A 21,695-nucleotide genomic window follows, 5' to 3' on the forward strand; every position below is an offset into this window, starting at 1 on the left:
ATGTCATATAAAAAGACATTATCATTCTAAGTGACCTACTCCTAAAAACAGCCAGTATACACCGTTCTCAGAGTTGGGGGCCAGTGAATTTTCCCCACATAACCCTGGCCAGAGAGTGCTTTACACGTTATGTGTGAACAAGTCTAAGACTTCTATCTCAAAAAACCCACAAGCTTTTTCACAAAGTTTTTTCATCCTACTTAGAATTTCTTTGCACTGAGCAGTAAGTGTGATAATTCAATATAAGCCTATCACCATTCTCACACAATCTCTTCAGAATGTATGTTCTAGAGTGACTGGTTGGTGAAAAAGTGCATATATTATTACTGGCACAGAGGTGGTTTCATACTGTAATAAACCAAACAGTGAGGAAGGATAATAATGTCATTTTTGTAGGCAGGGAGGATGCTGGTGACAGAATGCCATCTGTTGGCTGTCAATCAAGAACAAAGTAAAGGGGGTGCCGGGGTGGCTCAGTGGGTTAAAGCCTCTGCCTTTGGCTCAGGTCATGATCTCAGGGTCCAAGGATTGAGTCCTGCATCTGCCTCTCTGCTCAGCAGGGAGCCTGCTTCCTCCTCTCTCTCTCTCTCTGCCTGCCTCTCTGCCTACTTGTGATCGCTCTCTGTCAAATAAATAAATAAAATCTTAAAAAAAAAAAAAAAAGAACAAGGTAAAAACCTCCAGCTGGACACCTGAAGAGACGTTCTGCATTTCCTAAATTAGCACATGCACAACCACAAGCTAAGAAGCACAGAAAGAAAGCTTCACCTTCCAGTTTTAACTTATGGGGAAAATGTTATCCCGTGAAGACCGAGCGTGTATTCAGAGGTTTCCCAGGAAGGCTTTCCTGCGACCAGCCACTCACCATAACTTCAGTGTTCCTGAGCACATTCTGGTACCCAGCTGGATGGAGGACAATGCCACTAGGATTGGTGTAGACCCCGTGGATGTGCAAGACGCTCAGCTTCCGCTTCTCCTGAGCCCATTCTAGAACCTGTGTAACACAAATAGAGCTCAACCAAGTTGGCAGGGCTGAGCATTTGCTTAAAGGTCCCCATGGGCACGAGGCTGCTTTGACGGACTAGGCTGCTGGCATGACAATTCATGATACCGTAGGGCAAGCATGTAAGACTTAGTGTGGCTTCAGTTTCCATTCCAGGCATGGCTGTTAGGGCTGATGGAAGCATGCCTGGTGATTTCGCTTTGAAAGTAACCATCAAAAACTAAAGTTAAGTGTCATCATTTGCAGAAATGCTAGGGCTCGTACCACTGGTGATACACATGACAGTTTGGGAAGACTGTTTCAGTAAAGATCCCCAAGGTATCACGCGTCCTATATCCAGGCCCTGTGCAGTCTCTTTTCACACTTACTCCAGGCTTGGCCAATGGCTTGCTTCAGCCAACAGGGCCTTAGCAAACAGGATGCAAGCAGCAGCTTGAAAAATGTTGGCACAAATTTCATTTCTTTTGCGGCTTCTGGAAGCCGGCACCATCATATAAGAAGCCTCAGCTAGCCTCCTAGTGATACGTGGCCCAGCCAAATGCCCGCACCGGCAGACATGGGAGCAGGGCCATCTGACGGCACCCCGCCTGGGCCAAGCCACCTCATGGCTGCAGCCACGTGGGTAACCAGCAAAACCAGCACGACTGCCCCGCTTCTGAGCCCAGCTCAAATGCTCACTCATGATATCAGGTGCAAATAAAATGTTTGAAGCCCCAAAGTTTCCGGGTGGTTTTTCTGTGCAGTGGATAAGCAACTTTGGTCCCTGAGTTACCTAAAAGGCTACCAGTGAAAAACAATCACTTAGATGACAATGGTAACGAGAGGCCCCTGGATGTCACCGTTCCATTTCCTCAAGGACTTGAGAAAGCATAATTTCATTCTCATATCATTCTAGAGAAATCAGGTTTGGGTTAGTGAAGAGGCACAGAGATGCTGAACGTTGAGTAACACCAGGTTGCATTCTGACCACCACCAGTCAAGGGCGTTAATGCACTCGATTTCAATACCGCCCTCTTGTGGACTAAAATCTTCCTTCCAGGAAAATGGAAACCTTCCAGGACGAAAATGGAAGAGAAAAGAGCCAAGTCTGAGAGAAACCCCTTACTTCGAAAAGGCCCTTATGCTTCTGTTGCTGGTCATAATCCCAGGAGATTATATCAGGAACATCACAGAAGCTCTTTCTTGCCATTAATTTTTGAATTTCGTTCAATCATCTATGAATTCAAAAAGTATTTACTGAGCACCTGCTACATGCCAAGTACTATCTTAGACGTCAGGGTAAGGGCTGACACGGTATCTGCACAAATGGAGGTGCTGTTTCCATGGGACAAACAGCGAGAAAACCAGCCAAGATAAAAACTGAAAGTTACAATAAAGTGCCATGAAAGAAATGGGTAAAAAAAAAATGACAGGCCCCTTCAAAAAACTAAGGGCAGGTCAGAGAGAGACTTAGAGGCGAAGAAGGAGTGGACCATACCAAGCACGCAGGTAGCATGTGGGAAACATGCCAGCCAGAGCCAACTGGCCTTCACGGCACCATTTCTTTACATTTGATTTCTTTTTAAAACCTGACCGCAAGCTCAGCCAAATCACAAGAATGGCATTGTAGCTGCCTGCCGCTCTGGCAGAGACAGTACTGTGACAATAAATGTCAGCGGGTGAATCAGTTTTCTATCCAAACTCTATTTATCTGGGCTCTAAGTCAGACACAAAGGCAGGTTCCTTGGAAAACAAAGTGGAGAGGGAAAATTGCAAAATACAAAGCAGGACAAATGAGACTTGGTAGCATTTTATAACCTGTTTTTTCTTTCTTCCTTCTTCAACCATCATCTCTGATTATGGTAATGGCAGTATTTTCCTTTTCATGGCTTCACTGTACACTGTATTTCATCAATTAAGTAAATGTTAGTCCATCTACAGAATCTCCTACTGGTGCGGAAGTTCAAATTACAAACTCAGTGACCATTCTAATAAAAAAGCCTTATCTTGTTAGTTGACATAAATCAACATCTGTAATTCAGTATTATGGTAAGTGGCTTAACTATAGCTGCATTAACTATACATAGTTAATATGTATATTATAATATGTATGTATATCATATACATACATATTACATATACATGCAATAATATGTACGTATATTATATATATTAACTATACCTGTATTAACTGTATAGGCTGTATTAAAAAAAACAAAACAAAACACAACTCTCCTGAGGTTTCCACTGAACATTAACTTCAGCCCAGCTATCACTTGGCTTGAAAGCTGCTCTTCAGACATCAAAAAGTAGTTTTCATACATTTCTTATAGAAGCCATGAAGAATATATCCTAAGAAAGAACTCTAAATCAGTACTGTGCTCATCTGATATTAGCAAATGTTAGAAATATCTTACAGTTTAAATGACTTCCTATAACCTTGCTTTGAAATTGCGTGAAATTGTCAAAACTCACAGACCTGAATACTTTTCAGAGCTGTGCGTTTTATTCAATTTTGATTTTACTCAAAAATGAAAAAATGAAAATCCAACTAGGGACAAGAATCTTCTTTTCTACCTTAACATAAATAGCAGCAGTGTATAATATACCAACTAGAAAAACAGTTTTTCTGATGAAGATACAACCCACTAGCCTGAAGAAGAGACCAATCCTTTACTTGTTACCTTTTTCTCATCAGTAAGGTCAAGGGATTCGAGTTGTTTTCCCTGATCTGCTGCATACAGTTCCAGGAGATTATCAAAATTTGTAGTTAATACCAGGGCTCCATTTTCCATCAGGTGAAGAACAGACTGAAGAAGCTGTTTTCCAGAATCTTCCATCTTTGACTCCAAATCATCAAATACTTCATATAAACAGTCCTTGAAAAATGTGGATCGAACATTACTAGTTCGCTGGGGAGGGATTAGAAAGAGAAAAATTAATTCCACGTGTTTTGTCGGTCAGTTGTTTTAATTATAATAATATAACAAATTTTTGAAGACTACTGTGTACTTAAAAATAAGGATAAAATATTGTCTACCCCAGAAAGTTATACTAAGAAAAACAGGAAACATGCCATGTGCTTAGCACAATGCCTAGCACATAGTAAGTGATCAGTACTATTACATCATACACAAATAAGCATAAATTCTCCAAACAAGCATTTTCATAGATTGAAGAAAATGGGCATAGTCAAGATGTTTATGGATTTAGGAAAAATGGCTTATCTTATCCCTGCCTGCTTTTTTTCCCTTAGCATAATTCAGGAATTTGTTTACAGGTATGCTGGGAAAAATAGTATGTAACAAAGGTTACCAAAAATCTGCATTTTGCAACTGTTTCTAAAAATACCAAACATTAATCAGTTCTAAGACGACTTCCTCCTTTTTTAAAAAATTTATTTATATCTTTTAAGTTTTTGAAAAATTTACTCATTAGAGAGAGAGAGAGAACGTGTGCACACGAGCAGAAGGGAGGGTTAGAGAGAGAGGGAGAAGCAGACTCCCTGCTGAGCAGGGAGCCCAATGCAGGGGCTTGATCCCAGGACCCTGAGATCATCGTGCTTACCGCAGATGATTAACCAACTGAGCCACCCAGCTGCCCTTCCTCCTTCTTTACATATGGTTTACCTGAATAAGGGCTTTCCCAGTTTCATTGAGTGTATGTAAGTATCTCGATGACTAATGAGGAAATAGAATACAAACCCCAGGTAGGAAAGTGGCTTTATAACTTAAAAGACGAAGTGAGCCCAGGGACACAGGAATTTCAAATGGAACGTAACTACGTAATGTGCTGTAACAAATGTCTAATCCCTATCTTGTTCCTGCAAATATCAGGCCGTTAAATAGTATCAGAGCAAGAATCAGTTCATAAAGGCCCCAGTAATTCCCAAACCCCAAGTTAACTGTACTCAGCTGCTGGAACATAGGTGTTTGAGCTCCTTTTCTTTTTCCTCAAATTAGTCCCCCTACCTTCCTGGTTTCCTTTGTGTCTCCTTCTAATAGCTCAATGCTCAGATAAAGACCTGTTTCCATGGAACCACATAAGCAGATTCATAAAATGCACTTTCATTTGCAAATTCTTTTCCTAATTTTCCAAAGTACTTTATAAAATTATCCAGTCTTTAAATTATATCTACCAACAAAAGAAACGGTAAATATTTAAACACTGGAAAACTAGAGCACAGAGGTGAAACGGTACCTTGTGTTTGGTGGTGACACACAGTGAAGTTTATCTGTCTGTCAATCACTAGTCCATGCAACATCTACTACTAGACAGGATTCTCAAGATATGCTGTTGTCAGTGGACTCAGAGTCTCTTCTAGCACTAGACAGATGGTATAGCCCATATTTATGTGGCTAAGAATGTGGGGCATGCTTTTCAACTGCGACTTGAACGATCCAATCAGAAACAGTAAAGAATTTACAACCATACTTAATGAATTTCCCACATACTTGAACTATATAAAAAATGTGATTCCCCTTTAGTATCTACCAAAATCACAATCCATTTACCCTACAGTCTTGCCATCCCATCTCTGGGAATATATCCCACAGATACACTACAAACAAATGAAATGACATACACAAGGTTATCACTGCTCTGTTACCTGTAATAATAAAGGACTGGAAACAAGCCATGCAATCAATCTGTGTGTAGGAAACTGAGATGGCCAAGAACCCATAAAGGAGGCCAGTATGGAAAGATCTCCAGGATATACTATTAAGTAAAATAAACAAGATACCAAACAGTACATTTAGAGTGCTACCTTTTGACATGGGGGATGGAAGAGGTAGTGAGATAGAATAAATCTAGTCCTATTTGCTTGTTTTGCGAAAAAGGGACACTGGAAGGATACTCAAAAAGTAAGTAAGAGTGGTGACCTATCGGGGAGGGGTGAGTTTGGGAAGAGGAGGTAGACAAAGACATGGTGGGAATGAGATGTTGCGATGTATGTAAACCTTTTTACGTCATTTTGATTTCTGCAAGGTGTATACATAATATCTATTCAAAAAAGCAAAACTAAGCTTAAAATTAAATAAAAACTGTGGTGATTTTTAAGAACGTCCCTGTTGTGTTTTGTATCTTCATTTTGTACTCTGATTCATACACAGTTAATACAACCCCATATTCCAGCGCCAGTTTAATCATTACACACACAGATAAAAATACCTGCGTATACAGACGGGTAATTATGGGCGTGGACTATTTTCCTGCTTGTTAGGAAAGAAATACAAAAGGTTAAAAGCCTGGGAATAAATGTTCTAAGTCACTTACTTGAGCTATCTTTTACTTCTATTTCTTTAAGTTCCTACATCTTGTGTATCGACGCAGAGAGGAAGGAAAGAGGCTTTCTGTAGCTGTGCTGATTTCCTCAGACTTATTTTTTTTTTATTCTTTATTTCTTTATTTCCTCAGACTTAAAACGAACATTTCTTTCTCTTGAAGTATGTGACCCTAGAACTAAATTTCCCACCAGTAGCCTAAGCAAAGACAAAGGAATGAAAACAAACAAGGAGGTTCCATAGTCAAAAGGAAATGCCAAACTCCCACACAATTTTATGGACGTTTTCTTATTCACTTAGAACAGTGAAATGAAACCAATGGTACTTGAGTTCCTTCTACCCTTAACTCTCATTGTTCTGATCCCAGATACAGTATAAACAAAATCCCGACTCTCACCAAGATTACTGACATTCACAGTGTACTTACTATGTGCCAAACACTTCACATATATTGTCTAACTTATTCTTCATGAGCTAAGTAGTATTAGCCCAGTTTTACAGATGCAAAAATAGATTCCGAGAAATGAATTTTCCCAAAGTCCCAGTGCATTTAAATGGCAGAGTCTGATTCTGAAACCCAAGTTCTCTGTACTGAATGCACAATATCACCTCCCTAGTGTAAAGAACTGGCTAAGTAGATGGGCCTATTGAATTAACCTGCCATATTACTGCTGTCAGATTCTTAAAAAAAAAAAAAAAAGATAATTTCATGGGCAGCTGGGTGGCTCAGTCAGCTGAGTGGCTGCCTCTGGCTCAGGTCATGATCCCAGGGTCCTGGGATCAAGCCCCACATAGGGCTCCCTGCTCAGCAGGGAGTCTGCTTCTCCCTCTCCCTCTGTCTGCTGCTCTGCCTACTTGTGCTATCTATCAAATAAATAAATAAAATCTTTTTTTTTTTTAAGATTTTATTTATTTACTTGACAGAGATTACAAGTAGACAGAGAGGCAGGGAAGCAGGCTCCCTGCTGAGCAGAGAGCCTGATGCAGGGCTCGATCCCAGGACCCTGGGATCATGACCTGAGCCAAAGGCAGAGGCTTTAACCCACTGAGCCACCCAGGCGCCCCTAAATAAATAAGATCTTAAAAAAAAAAAAAAAGACCACTTCAAACATATATAAAGTAAAAAGAATATAAGCCCCACTGTACAACCATCATCCAGTTTCGACCATTATCACACATGACCAATCTTATTTAACCTAAATTCCCCTCCACTATACCCCTGCCATGCTCTCCCCTTGAACAGAATTTTTCTGAAGCAGTTCCCAAGCGTTGTATTTCATGCAGGTACTTCAACAATTTCCCAAAGCCTCCGTTTACATATAAAACAAAACATAACTGCAATAATACCTATCACACCTAAAAGAAAAAAGAAATAATATTAATTCCTTATTATCAGATACTCAGTGTTCACATCTCCCTAAACGCGTGCCCCCCCCTTTTTAAGCCTTTGCTTTGCCTGTATTTTTTTTCTTACGTATCCTCTATTAAAGTGGGTTTTGGGGTACCTGGTTGGCTCAGTGGGTTAAGCCTATGCCTTTGGCTCAGGTCATGATCTCAGGTCCTGGGATGGAGCCCCGCTACGGACTCTCTGCTCAGCAGGGAATCTGCTTCCCCCGCCCCACGCCTGCCTCTCTGCCTACCTGTGATCTCTCTGTCAAATAAATAAATAAAATCTTCAAAAAAATAAATAAAGTAGGTTTCAAAACACGGCCCATGGTCCCTGTGGATCTCTAAGATTCTTTAAGGAGTTTTCAAAGTAAAATTATTTTCATAATAATATTAAGGTAATTTCTGTCTTTTAAACTGTGCCAATATGTGCACCACTGGTACAAAAGCAATCGTGGGTAAAACTGCTGGTGACTTAGTGTGAATCAAGACAGTAGAACTCAGCTGTGCCTGTAATCATTGCATTCTTAATGACCAAAGACTTAGAAAAAAAAATCCCAGTTTCACTTAAAAATGTTCTTAATGAAGCAGTAAAAATTATTAATTGTATTAAATCTTGACCCTTCCTTTTAAAAGTCTGTATGAAGGGACACCTGGGTGGCTCAGTGGGTTAAGCCTCTGCCTTCGGCTCAGGTCATGATCCCAAGGTTTTGGGATCCAGCCCCGCATCGGGCTCTCTGCTCAGCGGGGAGCCTGCTTCCTCCTCTCTCTCTCTCTCTGCCTACTTGTGATCTCTGTCTGTCCAATAAATAAATAAAATCTTAAAAAAAAATAAAAAAAAAATAAAAGTCTGTATGAAGAAAGAGGAAATATGCACAGAGCACTTCTGCTGCCGCCTGAAGTATGGTGGCTGTCTCCGGGCAAAACATTTGTGTGACTGAACTGTAAGCTCAACAATCCTTTTTTTCATCAAACATTATTTTTACCTGAACAAATGATAAACTAATCATTCAGAGTTGGGCATTCTCAGGCATTTTTGAAAAAACGAATGAAGTGAGCCTGCCATTTTGAGGGAAACAACTGAGGACTGCTGTTATGGTTGCCTATGACAAAAGTGGAGCTTTCAAGCAAAAACCAGAAATTAAAAGAAAATTATTTAAAATCAATTTAGTTAACATATAGGGTAGTATTAGTTTTAGGGGTTGAATTTAGTGATTTATCAGTTGCATGTAATACCCAGTGCTCCTTCCATCAAGTGCCCTCCTTAATGTCCATCACCCCATTACTCCCTCCTCTCCAGCAACGCTCAGTTTTCTTCCCTAGAGTTAAGAGTCTCTTATAGTTTGTCTCCCTTTCTGTTTTTTAATCTTATTTTTCCTTCCCTTCTCCTATGTTCATCTGTTTTATTTCTTAAATTCCATATATAAGTAAAATCATATGGCATTTGTCTTTCTGACTTAATTCACTTAGCATTATACTCTCCTGCCCCATCCACATCATTGCAAATGGCAAGATTTCATTCTTTCTGATGGCTAGCATTATATATATTATGTATCTTCTTTATCCATCCATCTGTCCAGGGACATCTGGGTTCTTTCCATGTTTTGGCTATTGTGGACATTGCTGCTATAAACACCCGTGTGCATGTGCCCCTTTGAATGAGTGTTTTTGTTTCATTTGTATAAATACCCAGTAGTGCGACTGCTGGGTTGTAGGGTAGCTCTATTTTTAACTTTCTGAGGAAACTCCATACTGTTTCCCAGAGTGACTGTACCAGTTTGCATTCCCACCAACAGTGTAGGAGGGTTCCCCTTTCTCTACATCTTCACTGACACCTGTTGTTTCCTGACTTGTTAATTTTATAGCCATCCTGACTGGTGTGAGGTGGTATCTCATTGAGGTTTTGATTTGTAGCTCCCTGATGCCAAGTGATGTTGAGCATTTTTTTTTTTTTTTTTAGATTTTTATTTATTTATTTGACAGAGAGAGAGATCACAAGTAGGCAGAGAGGCAGGCAGAGAGAGAGGGGGAAGCAGGCTCCCTGCTGAGCAGAGAGCCCGACGCGGGGCTCGATCCCAGAACCCTGAGATCATGACCTGAGCCGAAGGCAGCGGCTCAATCCACTGAGCCACCCAGGCGCCCCACCCCCCCGTTGAGCATTTTTTCATGTGTCTCCTGTTAGTCATCTGAATGTCTTCTTTGGAGAAATGTCTGTTCACGTCTTCTTGCCCATTTCGTTGACTACATTTTTTTCTTTTTTGGGTGCTGAGTTTAGAGATTTTGGGTACTAGCCCTGTATCTGATATGTCATTTGTGAATATCTTCTCCCATTCTGTAGGTTGCAGTCTAGCTTTGTTGACTGTTTCCTTTGCTGTGCAAAAAAAAAATTTTTATCCTGATGAAGTCCCAATGGATCATTTTTTGTTTTGTTACCTGTGCCTTTGGAGAAGTGTCTAGCAAGAAGTTGCTGTGGCCAAGGTCACAGAAGTTGCTGCCTGTGTTGTCTTCTAGGATTTTGATGGATTCCTGTCTCACATTTAAGTCTTTCATCCATTCTGAGTTTATTTTTGTGTGTGCCATAAGGAAATGGTTCAGTTTCATTTTTCTAGCATGTGGCTGTCCAATTTTCCCAACATCATTTGTTGAAGAAACTGTCTTTTTTCCATTGGACAGTCTTTCCTGCTTTGTCAAAGATTAGTTGGCCAAAGAGTTGAGGGTCCATTTCTGGGCTCTCTATTCTGTTCCGTTGGTCTATGTGTCTGTTTTTGTGCCAATACCATGCTGTCTTGATGATTACAGCTTTATAATAGAGCCTGAAGTCCGGAATTGTGATGCTTCTAGCTTTGGTTTTCTTTTTTAACATTACTTTGGCTATTTGGGGTCTATTCTGGTTCCAAACACATTTTAGAACTGAAAAACCAGAATTTTAGAAAACTCTCATCTGCCCCCATGAGCTTGACAACCTCCAAATACTTATGTGATCAGACTGATGGTGTTATTAATGAATGTAATTTTTGAGCTCTGCAGTGAAATGCATCAATATATATTGGATATATATAACTCAGAGGATATATATAACTCAGTGAACTAAGATTTTCTAAATGACAGAATCATGATGTTACAAAATCATGCATGGGTGAAAGATTTATTCTAAGTGCAAGATGGATCATGTATTTTAATGCAACAGAACAGGAAAAGTTCAGATTCCATATTACCATTAATAGGGATGTGATTTCAGATTCCATACTGCTATTAATCTTTAGGAAGGAAGCTACCACTTAACTGAGTTTTTAGTGTAGTATCAACGGTAAATATCTCTAAGTATCTAAAGAGACTTAAAATACTTCTTTCTTTGCCAGCTACACACCTGTGAGACCTGACTTTTTCTATATACTTAAACCAAAACAACACACAGCATATACAGCAGACAGGAGAATGCAGTTGTCTTCTATTAAGCCAGATATTAAAGAGATTTTTTAAAGTGTGAAACAATACTGTTCTCTTAATTTTTCATTTTTGGAAACTGTAATTATTTTCCACAAACATGTTAATTATGTTTACATGTGATAGGCTTATTGGTACTGTTAAGTGAATATTTTAAACATTTCTCAATTTCTAATAGTGAATATTGACAGATATACTCTACAGAAACAAAAGGTGCTTGAGTTTCTCAATAATTTTTAAGAGTATACAAAGGAGTCTTGAGACCAAAAAGTCTGATAATTTCTCCTCTACTGCAACTGACACTAACCCACAACTACATTTTAAGGTTAATAGTAAGTTTTCATCTAAAGATAATTAGTGACCCCAGTTTGATGTTTGTTGGGTATACACTTACTGACACTGACTTCAAAACTTCTCATTACTTTCAATCACAATTCACCCAACTAGTAAAATCACGCTTTCTGTTCTCAGGAGACCACTGTGATGGATGAGTAAAGGTTACAGCCAAGACAAGAGATGCCAACTCTGTACATCCTAGTCTGAAAGAGAATGTCTTCATCCACAGACCAGTCTTCCTAGTCTAACACAGTACTCCTCAGCTTTTTTCTCCCCCCCAAAAGATATCATTCTTATTAATTAACTGCCTGACACACTTCCGTAATACTTTTCCTTTAAATTTTTTGGCTACGTACTCTTTAATTACCTTTTTATACAACAATTTGTATTTTTTAAGACATTGAAAAATGTCTTTCCTCTTTGCTCTCAAGTGTGCTTTATCAGATATTAATACAGCCACTCTCACTTTCTACTGATTAGTATTTGAATTACACGTTTTCTATCCTTTTACCTTTAACAACTCTACTGACATACAATTCTCATAACATACAATTCACCTATTTGAAGTGTAAATTCGATGATTATTTATAGATTCACAGATACCGCAACTGTCACCACAGTCAATTTTAGAACGTCATCATATCAAAAGAAACCACGTAGCCTTTAAATATCACCCGGCTGCCCTCCATCTGTGCTCTTGCCCTTGCCAACTACTAATCGACTTTCCGTCTCTAACAGATTTCCTTATTCTGAACATTCTGCATGAATGCAGCCATCTAATATGTGGTCTTCTGTGACTGGCTTCCATTACGCTAAGGGTCATTCAACTGCAGCATGTTATCAGTACTGAATTCCCTTTAATTGGCAAGTAGTATTCCATTGTATGAAATGTGCCGCATTTTGTTTATCTACCTGACAATAGATGGACATCTGGGTTATTTCTACCTTGTGCCTATTATGAATACTGCTACCAACATTTATGTGTAAGTTTCTGTATGGACATATGTTTTCATTTCTCTAGGGTCTATCTAGAAGCAGAACTGTTGGGTCAGATGGTAACTCTATATTTAATTGTTTGAGGAACTGCTAGACTGTGTTTCGCATTGTCTGCACCATTTCACAATCCCAGCAGTGGATGAGGGATTCAGTTTCTCTACAGCCTCACCAACACTTAACTAACCTTCTGAGTGTAGCCATCTTGGTGCATGTGAAGTACACCTCAAGGGGTTTTGATGTGGATTTTTCTAATGACTACTACATGAAAAGATGCTCCACGCTTTTACATGCGTTTACTGGAACATGGAACCATGTCAACTCAAATCCTTTGAATTTGCCTTTTAATTGTTAAGCTATAATAGTTCTTTATTCTGGACACTACACCCTTAGGAGATACATGAATTGCTATTATTTTCTCCTGTTCTCTGGGCGGGGTGGGGGCTGACTTTTTACTTTTTTGAAAGTGCTCTTTAAGCCCAAGAGCTTTTATGTTTGGTAAGGTGCAGTGTATCTACTGTTTCTTTTGTTACCTGTGCTTTTGGTGTCATGTTTAAAAAAAAAACTGCTGCCAGGTCCAAAGTCATGAAGCTGTAAATCTGTTTTCTTCTAGGAGTTTTATAGTTTTAAGTTCTTATATTTAGGTCTTTAATCCATTTTGAATTAATTTTGTGTATGGTGTGAGACAGAGGTCCTATGAACTCTTTAAAGCTTACTAATTATTTACACTATTCTAGATTAGTAACAATTTATCACAATTAAGGACAAAGAAATGAGAAGAGGAAGTAAAAGGTACTAAGTTTCTGAAATGAGTCACGAACCAAGAGGAAATTACTTTTAAATGGCTCTCTTTTAGGGTAACTTTTAATGACGCTTCCTTCCTATACGCCCAAAGGCCTGGGAAGAGGGTGTGGGAATCAACACTAATAATTTACTTTATAAGGGGCACCTGGGTGGCTCAGTGGGTTAAACCTCTGCCTTCAGCTCAGGTCATGATCTCAGGGTCCTGGAATCGAGTCCTGCATCAGGTTCTCTGCTCAGCAGGGAGCCTGCTTCCCCCTCTCTCTCTGCCTGCCTTTCAGCCAACTTGTGATCTCTGTCAAATAAATAAATAAAATCTTTAAAAGAAAAATTTGCTTTGTAACAAGAGTTTTTTTTTTTTTTTTTTTCAAAAATATGTGATTTATTAAGATTTAGAACATGATTTGGCTACTCTATTATTTCTAAATATATCTTAAATGAATTGATTTTTGAAGGCATTTTGAAGGCAGTGCAAACAAGGAGGTCCTTATTATTCATGAACTGGTATCCAACTCAATTTGATAAAATGAGACAAGATTCCTTATAAATATTCTGAGTGATTGCCTTTAAAAGGAACATTAAAAGAAATGGTGTTGCTTAACCCAAAAAGGGTAAGAATGATCTCTAATCTTTCTGGGGTTCCCTAAAAGGCATGGATGGCAGGGAATGCCACTATCACAGTAATGAGCAGAGAAAAAATAAATTCAAAACACAGCAATAATGGGGAAGTGGTCTCATTCATGTAAATATAAAGACCTCAACATCATTACTGCTACCATCTCACAGACACACACACGTACGCATGCACCAAGATAACTACCCTGAATAGGGTCCATAAGCAAACCTTTTGTGGAAAAGCCAAGAGTTATGCAAATCTATAAGCTAAAGGGGCACCTGGGCGGCTTAACTGGTTAAGCCTCTAGACTCTGGATTTCAGCTTGGGTCATGATCTCAGGGTTGTGAGATCGAGCCCTCCTTCCTACTCTACTCTGGGTGTGGAGACTGCTTAAGATTCTCTCTCTCCACCTGCCCACCCCCCCGCCAAAATCTATAAGCTCACAATGAACACCCTTGTTACATTCAGCACATGTGTCCCAGTTTCAGGAAATAATACCAAGATGCACAGGAGGATACTCACAGGAGAGAGTTTCTGGATAAGGTCATGGGCAACATGGACAAGGTTTTTGTCTTCATGGAGACATTTCTGAAATTTTCTGCTCTCCTCATCTTCTAGAAGATCAAAATCAATGGCGGCATCCAGTAAGGCCTGAATCAACCCCTTCCAGGACTTCAGAGCTGGAACCTGAGGTGCCACCGCAGCACTAATGCCTGTTCCAATCACCAGCACAAGCTCCCGAGGCTTCTTCGTTTTTAAGCTTGGAAGCAGCTTCCTGAAAAAGTCAACCAAACGAAAAGGATTGGGAATGTCCAACAGATACGAGGCACCTGGAAAGGCTGTTGAAAATCATGGTTTTCAGCTATCACTTTCATAGTTGCAAAGAGGATAATAACAGCTTCTGATACCTCTCCTGAGCAAAAAGACCAGAATATTGTGCCAGGGCTTGCTGAAAACCTATTTCAGGAATCCTAAGAGGCAATCTTAAAAACAATTTTCTCCCTCATAGTTCTTTCAATCTAAGAAAACCCACTAACAGTAGGAAAAGATCCAATTAAATTACAGCCCAGCTGAGTTCTGCTGACTAAATTATATTTCAAACCAACATTAAATTTCAAAAAACATGGATTCCAGAGAGAAAAGAAATCCATACAAAATAAATTCCTATTGTTGAGAGATATAAAACAAGAGATGAAAGAAAGCCAAAGTTAAGCTCAATTTTGTAAACACTAGTACGATAAAACTGAGCATGACTAAAACTGAGAATGAGACCATCAAGTATGGGAACACATTTCACTTCCATTTTGTTCTAGTTTTCTATCTGCAAGGCAAAAAGGAATAAAAAGAGGAAGAAAAAAAAAGTAGCTAACAGAATTCTGAAAACACAGGAGCTTCACGTTACCTAAATAAACAAAGCTATAACTACTCAACAGATAAAACAAGAAGTGGAAAACATTCCTTTCTTACCATGACAAGCACGGAATTCTGTCTTGAGAGACAAGTTTTGTGTTTTGGTTCTCCATACCCCACTCCACCCCATACCCCACACTTCAGTCTGGAAACTACATTAAAATATGTTTGAAATATATTTACTCACTTTAATTTTGCTGGTGGCAGGTGTTTTCTAAGAAACTGCCTTTCTCAATTTTTTTGTCAAAATAATAGAAAAAGGATTTGCATTTTGGCATAACCTAAGAAATGGTACTTTAAGCCTTGGGAAACCTGTTTTGGGGAAACAAACCTTACAACTGCCTTCCCTATTTCCAACTCCAGCACTTGGTCATTCAACAAATATGAAAAACTTACCAAGTACCAGATACTATGGTAGGTACTAGTGATGTTTCTTTTTTTTTTTTTAAGATCTTATTTATTTATTTATTTATTTATTTGTCAGAGAGAGAGAGAGAGACTGAGAGAGAGAGTGAGGGAGCACATGCGCCCACAAGCAGGCAGAGTGATAAGCAGGGCCCCTGCTGAGCAAGGAGCCTGATGCGGGACTTGTTCCCAGGACCCTGGGATCATGACCTGAGCCGAAGGCAGCTGCTTAACCAACTGAGCCACCCAGGCATCCCATTAGTGATGTTTCTATGAATAAAATGAAGTCCCTAATCTCAAAAGCTTAGTCTACTGGAAAAGACTGATAATAGATATCAGAAACAAATGACGAAAATGAGTTTCAGTACAAGGCAATCAAGATATGGAAATATACACAAATATATAGTCACGGAAAATTTCTAGAGGGATTCACAAGAACTGTAAATAGTGGTTAACCGTGGGGATTGGGGAGAATAAGGATTTTTACTTTTCACTTGATTGTACTGTATTATTTGAAATTTTTTTTTACCTCTTCCATTACAGGTTTAGGGGGTAATTTGCCTAATTTAAAATTTCTAATTAAAAAGGAAAAAATCAAAAGTTGTGTTTCATTTCTGATTCTTCCTAAAACCACTAAGTAATTAATTTTTTTTAGAAGGCATAAATTCATAAAACTCAAACCAGGGAAAGATGACAGCAGACAACACAGGCCAACACAATTTTAGGAGCTGTACAGTAAGAGATGATTCCCTCTATAGAACTTTGGGAGTGTTCAAATAAATCTGAAGGTAGAGGGGCAGGTGGGGCCAAAACAGAGAATTTGTTCGTTGCAAGGCCATATTGGAAGCAGTTAGAACTCTATGACCCAGAGGCCTGCTTTCCAGAGAGGCTATACCAGAAGGTTCTGTATCTGAGAACACTATGCACAGCTTGGGAAAGGGAATTAAGTAAAAGTCAATATATGAAATATAAGACTCCCCTGCATCCTTCTCCCAGAGGAAGACTCTCAGGTATAAGGCAGTCAACCTTATACCTGTACCCTATGCCCTATCCAGGCATCCTTTTTTTGGGGAAAAAGGCCAGCATGAGAGAAAAGACCCACACATTCTGATAGGTTGGGATTCCTCAGTTACAGAACCTGGCCCATGGTTGACACCCACAGTGAAGACCATCAGTGACCAAGTCCCTTATGCACACATAGATTCTCCAACTGGCTTTTTAGTGTCTTCTCTTAAATGTGAGCAGACAAAGAAAGGTCACCTTACATTTGAACAAAGCCCCCAAATGTGAGAGTTACACCTAAACAAATTAGCAGATAGAAATCTGCTGGGGGCATCTGCGTGGCTCAGCCTTAGTTAAGCGGCTGCCTTTGGCTCAGGTCATGATCCAGAGTCCTGGGATCCAGCCCCGCATCAGGCTCCTCACTCAGCAGGAAGTCTGCTTCTCCCTCTCCCACTCCCCCTGCTTGTGTTCCTTCTCTTGCTGTGCCTCTCTTCATCAAATAAAGGAATAAAATCTTAACCAAAAAAAAAAGAAAAAAAGAAAAAGAAAGGAATCTGCAGGAAAGAAGTGACAATACAGGAAAGAGAAGAAAATTGGAAAGAAAACAGTATTTCATATCGATTTAAAAACAAAGGCATATTTGAAAAATGAACAAAATACTATAAAAAAGGGGTGGGCAAACAAATAGATTTCTTGGAAATTAAGAATATCATGAATAAAAAATTTGTAACATTGGAAGAAAACAGGAAATCTCTGAGAAAGTATAATGATAAAAAAAGCAATAGAAAACTAGAGTCTTGGGGGCACCTGGGTGGCTCAGTTGGTTGTGTCCGACTTGATTTCGGCTCAGGTCATGATCTCAAGGGCCGCGTTGTTGGGCTCTGTGTTGGGCATGGACTCTGCTTAAGATTCTTGCTCTCTCAGGACGCCTGGGTGGCTCGGTTGGTTAAGGTCTGTCTTCGGCTCAGGTCATGATCCCAGGGTCCTGGGATCGAGCCCCACATCGGGCTCTCTGCTCCTTGGGGAGCCCGTTTCTTTCTCTCTCTGCCTGCCACTCCCCCTCTCTCTCTCAAAAAAATAAAACCGTTAAAAAAAAAAAAGAAGATTCTCTCTCTCTCTCGTCCCCACCCCAAGCTCACATACACTCTTTTTTCCCTCTCTTAAAAAAAGAAAAAGAAAAAAGAAAATTACAGAGTCTTACTGCAAAAGGTCCAACATCCAAATACCAAGAGTTCTACTACAAAGGCACAATACAGAAAAAACTGTGAAGGGAATTATCAAATTAGAAAAAAATTTTCGGAAGTGAATTATCAGTAGCCAACTTGAAAAAGGCCACCTGATATCTAGACTCATATGAAGGTACATCACTGTCAAATTTCAGGTTGTTGAGAATAAAATAACTATTCTGCCTCCAATGAGAAAAGAAGAGGTCCTGTAACACAAAGGACTGGGAATCAGCAAAGACTCATTATTTTGGCAGGAAACATAGCTGCTGGCAGAGGATGAGTAATAATTTCATAATTCTAAGGAAAATGATTTCCTACCAAAAATTCTACACTCAGCCAAATCATCAAATAAATGGACAAATATAATAAGGACATCCTCAAATGTCTCCAAAAACTCTTCCCCTGTGAATCCTTACTAAGGGTGCATGATGAGAGTATTTTTCAGCAAAATGAAGGACCACACACCAAAAAAGGGCAAGACAATATCCAGGAAAGAGAGGATCCAAAACAGGAGAGATGTAAAAGGAATTCTGGGGTCATGGGAAAGGAAAACGGCAAACCATCAGCAATGCAGCAGGTCTGGAGAGTGACAGTCCAGAGTGGAGGCCAGTCCGGAAGGAAAACGGGAGGGGAAAAAAATCCATGAAACAATGTAAACTAGTAAATTACTGGTAAGTGTCAGCATATCTAAAAGATTTTTTTTTTCTGTCACAGAGTTTGAAGATAAGCTGATAGGTACATAAAAAACAAAGCAAACAAGAGAGAGAGAGAGAGAGAGAGAGAGAATAACTTGGTGGCAAAAATGAACAAGAAAGTATAATCAAACCACTGTTAGGCTCAGCTATGAATACTATTAATACAGTCATATATGTAACTATTAGAAAACTGACAACCGAACATTGTGATATAAAACACCAGGGAAAAGTGGAAGGAGGGTTTGATGTGTGTGTACGGTGGGGGCAACATGTGTGGAGAGGCTCCAGGAGAGCAAGCCTAATCCTCATCTTCATTAGTTGGAAAATAGATAAAACCAAAAAACTAAAAAATAGCAGTAAATAGACAGCATTTAAAAATATGGATCCAAGTATTAAAAGAAACAGTAAAAAAAGCTGAAAGTGATTATCTCTGGAGAGGGACAAGGCATTATAAGCTTTGAAGTACTGATTTAGAAATTATGTACATTTATGACCTTTTTAAAAATAAAAGTTAAAGCCAAAATAAAAAGAATTTTTATATGAATGTCAATATTAATTTGTGAAAACAACTGGGTTTTGGGTAAGTCTGTTATTTTTTTGTCATCTATCATTAATGGCAATTTACTAAATGTTCCTCGATTCCCTTCCCTTGTTTACCTGGGCTTTTTGGTGGGGGGTGCGCCATCACTGAAGAATCCAAGAATCTTGTTTATATCAGAGGCCTGGCTCCCTGTAGAAGCCATCCAGTTTCTAAAATAGATTAAACACCACAGACCACAATTAGATCTGTAATATATACCATTTAAAATAGCACACACGTTAAACAGTTTTAATGAGATGTATACCCTAAAGGTGTTCTAGAGGTAGTTCCTGCTCTACAGAGATTCATTAATTAATGAGCATCTCTAACTTAAAGAATTAAATTCATCTGAAAGAAATTAACCTTGAAATTATGACTTTGGTACTCCATACTGTCATCCTGTTTCTGTTCCTAAAGGCTCCCCCCACCCCCTTCTGCTCAAAACAAAACAAAAATTGATGTCAATTCATACCAATTATTGGGCACGACTTTGTGGGGCCCAAGAAATACCTGCCATTCTCCCCTGAGACTGGCTTGGGAAGACATAGGGAATAAAAACAATCCATGGATAAGTGTGTTAATAGACCCCAATTATCCATTTACTATCAACTAAAGAAATCACCGAGTCAAGAATAGAACAATCAATACTAACTTGCTGACTGTTAGACACTCCTTATTGCTGAATAACTATGTCCTCACAGGCAGTGAGCCATGTCTCCCTAGCTGAACTCACTGGATTCTGATACTTTGTGATAAACGGGAAAGGTATTATCAAAGATGCATGAAGAAGGACCAATTATGTTCAGATGATGGGATAACTAGCAAAACTAAGAGAATTACCATGGATTAGAGTGTAAATTATGAGAAGTTTTAACCACACAAAATTTTAGTAAATTTGCTAAATCTAAGGACCATTAATTCTAAAACAGCAATATTTTAAATAGTGTGTACATACACATCCAAAAAAAGATAATACAAGAGTACCAGAGTTGTGGATGTTTTATTACTGTTTCATTGTCAATGTTCAGAAATAACCCAGGGGCAGTCTGGATGGCTCAGTGAGTTAAGCACCTAAGTTTCAGCTCAGGTTGTGAGCTCAGGGTCTTGATCTCACGGGTCATGCGATCAAGTCCTGTGTCGGGCTCTACGCTGAGCAAGGGGTCTGCTTGAGGATTCTCTCCCCTTGCCCCTCACCCCACGCACCTCCTCCCTCTAAATAAGTAAATAAATCTTTAGAAATAACTGAATTACTACTAATTATTTCAAGTTTGCTATTTTACAGAAAGCTTTTTATTTATGTAAACATTTCCTAAAGTTTGCTGAATTAATTTTTCTGGTAAATAGACGGCTCAGTTCCTTACCCCATATTGCTTCACACATAATGGAATTCTTTGGTATCATAATCATTAGGAATACAGGAATCTCAAAATCCTAAAGTGAGTTAGGAAGTAGGCCATCATTCTAGTCACATCTTTGATTCTGTTGGTGAGAAAGCTGGGTCTCAGAGAAGACGTGTGACCAGTAAGTTGTGCCTTAATAATCACTGGAAATGCCTGTTAAATGTACGTGCTCTTAAAAATAAGGTCTATTAATTAGCTTAAAAGACAGTATGTATTTTCAGGCTCTAAACTCAAATTGCTGAACCAGAATCTCCAGAATCTTCAGGAAATTCTTATGATGAGGCAAAAAGGAAACATCCCAATGAGATGCAGCGATTTTTCTACACCCCAGCTAACTCTGTTAAATGTGGGACATTTAACACAGCAGGCATTCCATCTGCTATATATTACAGTCAATACCATCCCAGTTTGCTAAGAGTTAATCACCAATAAAATATTTCCATTAAGTTTTAGTTTATGGAAGTCATTTTCTACTCTCAAGTCCAGTCTGTGCTCCAGATTGGAGAAGCAGTGTAGGAGAGTGGTTACTTCTACATTACGTGAGATGACCCATTAGCTTGGGGATAGTTTTTAAAAATACACAGTGAAGGGGCGCCTGGGTGGCTCAGTGGGTTAAAGCCTCTGTTTTCGGCTCAGGTCATGATCCCAGGGTCCTGGGATCCAGCCCCGCATCGGGCTCTCTGATCAGCAAGGAGTCTGCTTCCCCTTCTCTCTCTCTGCCTGCCTCTCTGCCTACTTGTGATTTCTGTCAAATAAATAAATAAAATCTTAAAAAATAATAAAAAATAAAAAAATAAAAATACACAATGAAAAGTGTGTATGCTCATGCTCTTTCCTTAAACACGGTTCTAAAGGGCCATGATCTGAACAAATTAAACCCATGCAAAAAATACTCTGTATTAAGAAAGATTAAAGAAAAGTAAAAAGGGAAGTAACTAATGTTTATTAAGTTGTGAAGACAGACATCTTTAGAATTCAGTGCTCAGTTCAGCTACTAAACCAATTTCAGCCAACTGTTAGTGTTTACCACATGCCAAACACTATTTACAAATATTAACTAATATAATCCCTATAAGCTTATGAAATACCATGATTACCCTATTTTAGGGATAAGAAAACTGAAGGACAGGAAGA

General features: G+C 39.1%; 1 protein-coding gene across 5 annotated transcripts in view; it reads right to left on the bottom strand.

Moving 5' to 3' along the window:
• Window positions 1–21,695, bottom strand: part of FAM118B (family with sequence similarity 118 member B) — a 50,846-nt gene that overhangs the window by 8,112 nt on the left and 21,039 nt on the right. For 4 of the 5 annotated variants that reach the window (XM_046017346.1, XM_046017347.1, XM_046017344.1 and 1 more), the window contains 4 exons: window positions 19,239–19,331; window positions 14,366–14,618; window positions 3,667–3,894; window positions 866–994 (listed from right to left, as the gene is read on the bottom strand). In XM_046017346.1, coding sequence (XP_045873302.1) covers window positions 866–994; window positions 3,667–3,894; window positions 14,366–14,618; window positions 19,239–19,324 — 696 coding nt within the window. In that variant the 5' untranslated portion in view covers window positions 19,325–19,331. Of the gene's footprint in view, window positions 1–865; window positions 995–3,666; window positions 3,895–14,365; window positions 14,619–19,238; window positions 19,332–20,522; window positions 20,629–21,695 lie in introns of those variants that run through there. The other variant, XM_046017345.1, reaches the window with a different exon arrangement.

The sequence above is a fragment of the Meles meles genome, chromosome 8, assembly GCF_922984935.1.
Source record: "Meles meles chromosome 8, mMelMel3.1 paternal haplotype, whole genome shotgun sequence".
NCBI lineage: Eukaryota > Metazoa > Chordata > Mammalia > Carnivora > Mustelidae > Meles > Meles meles.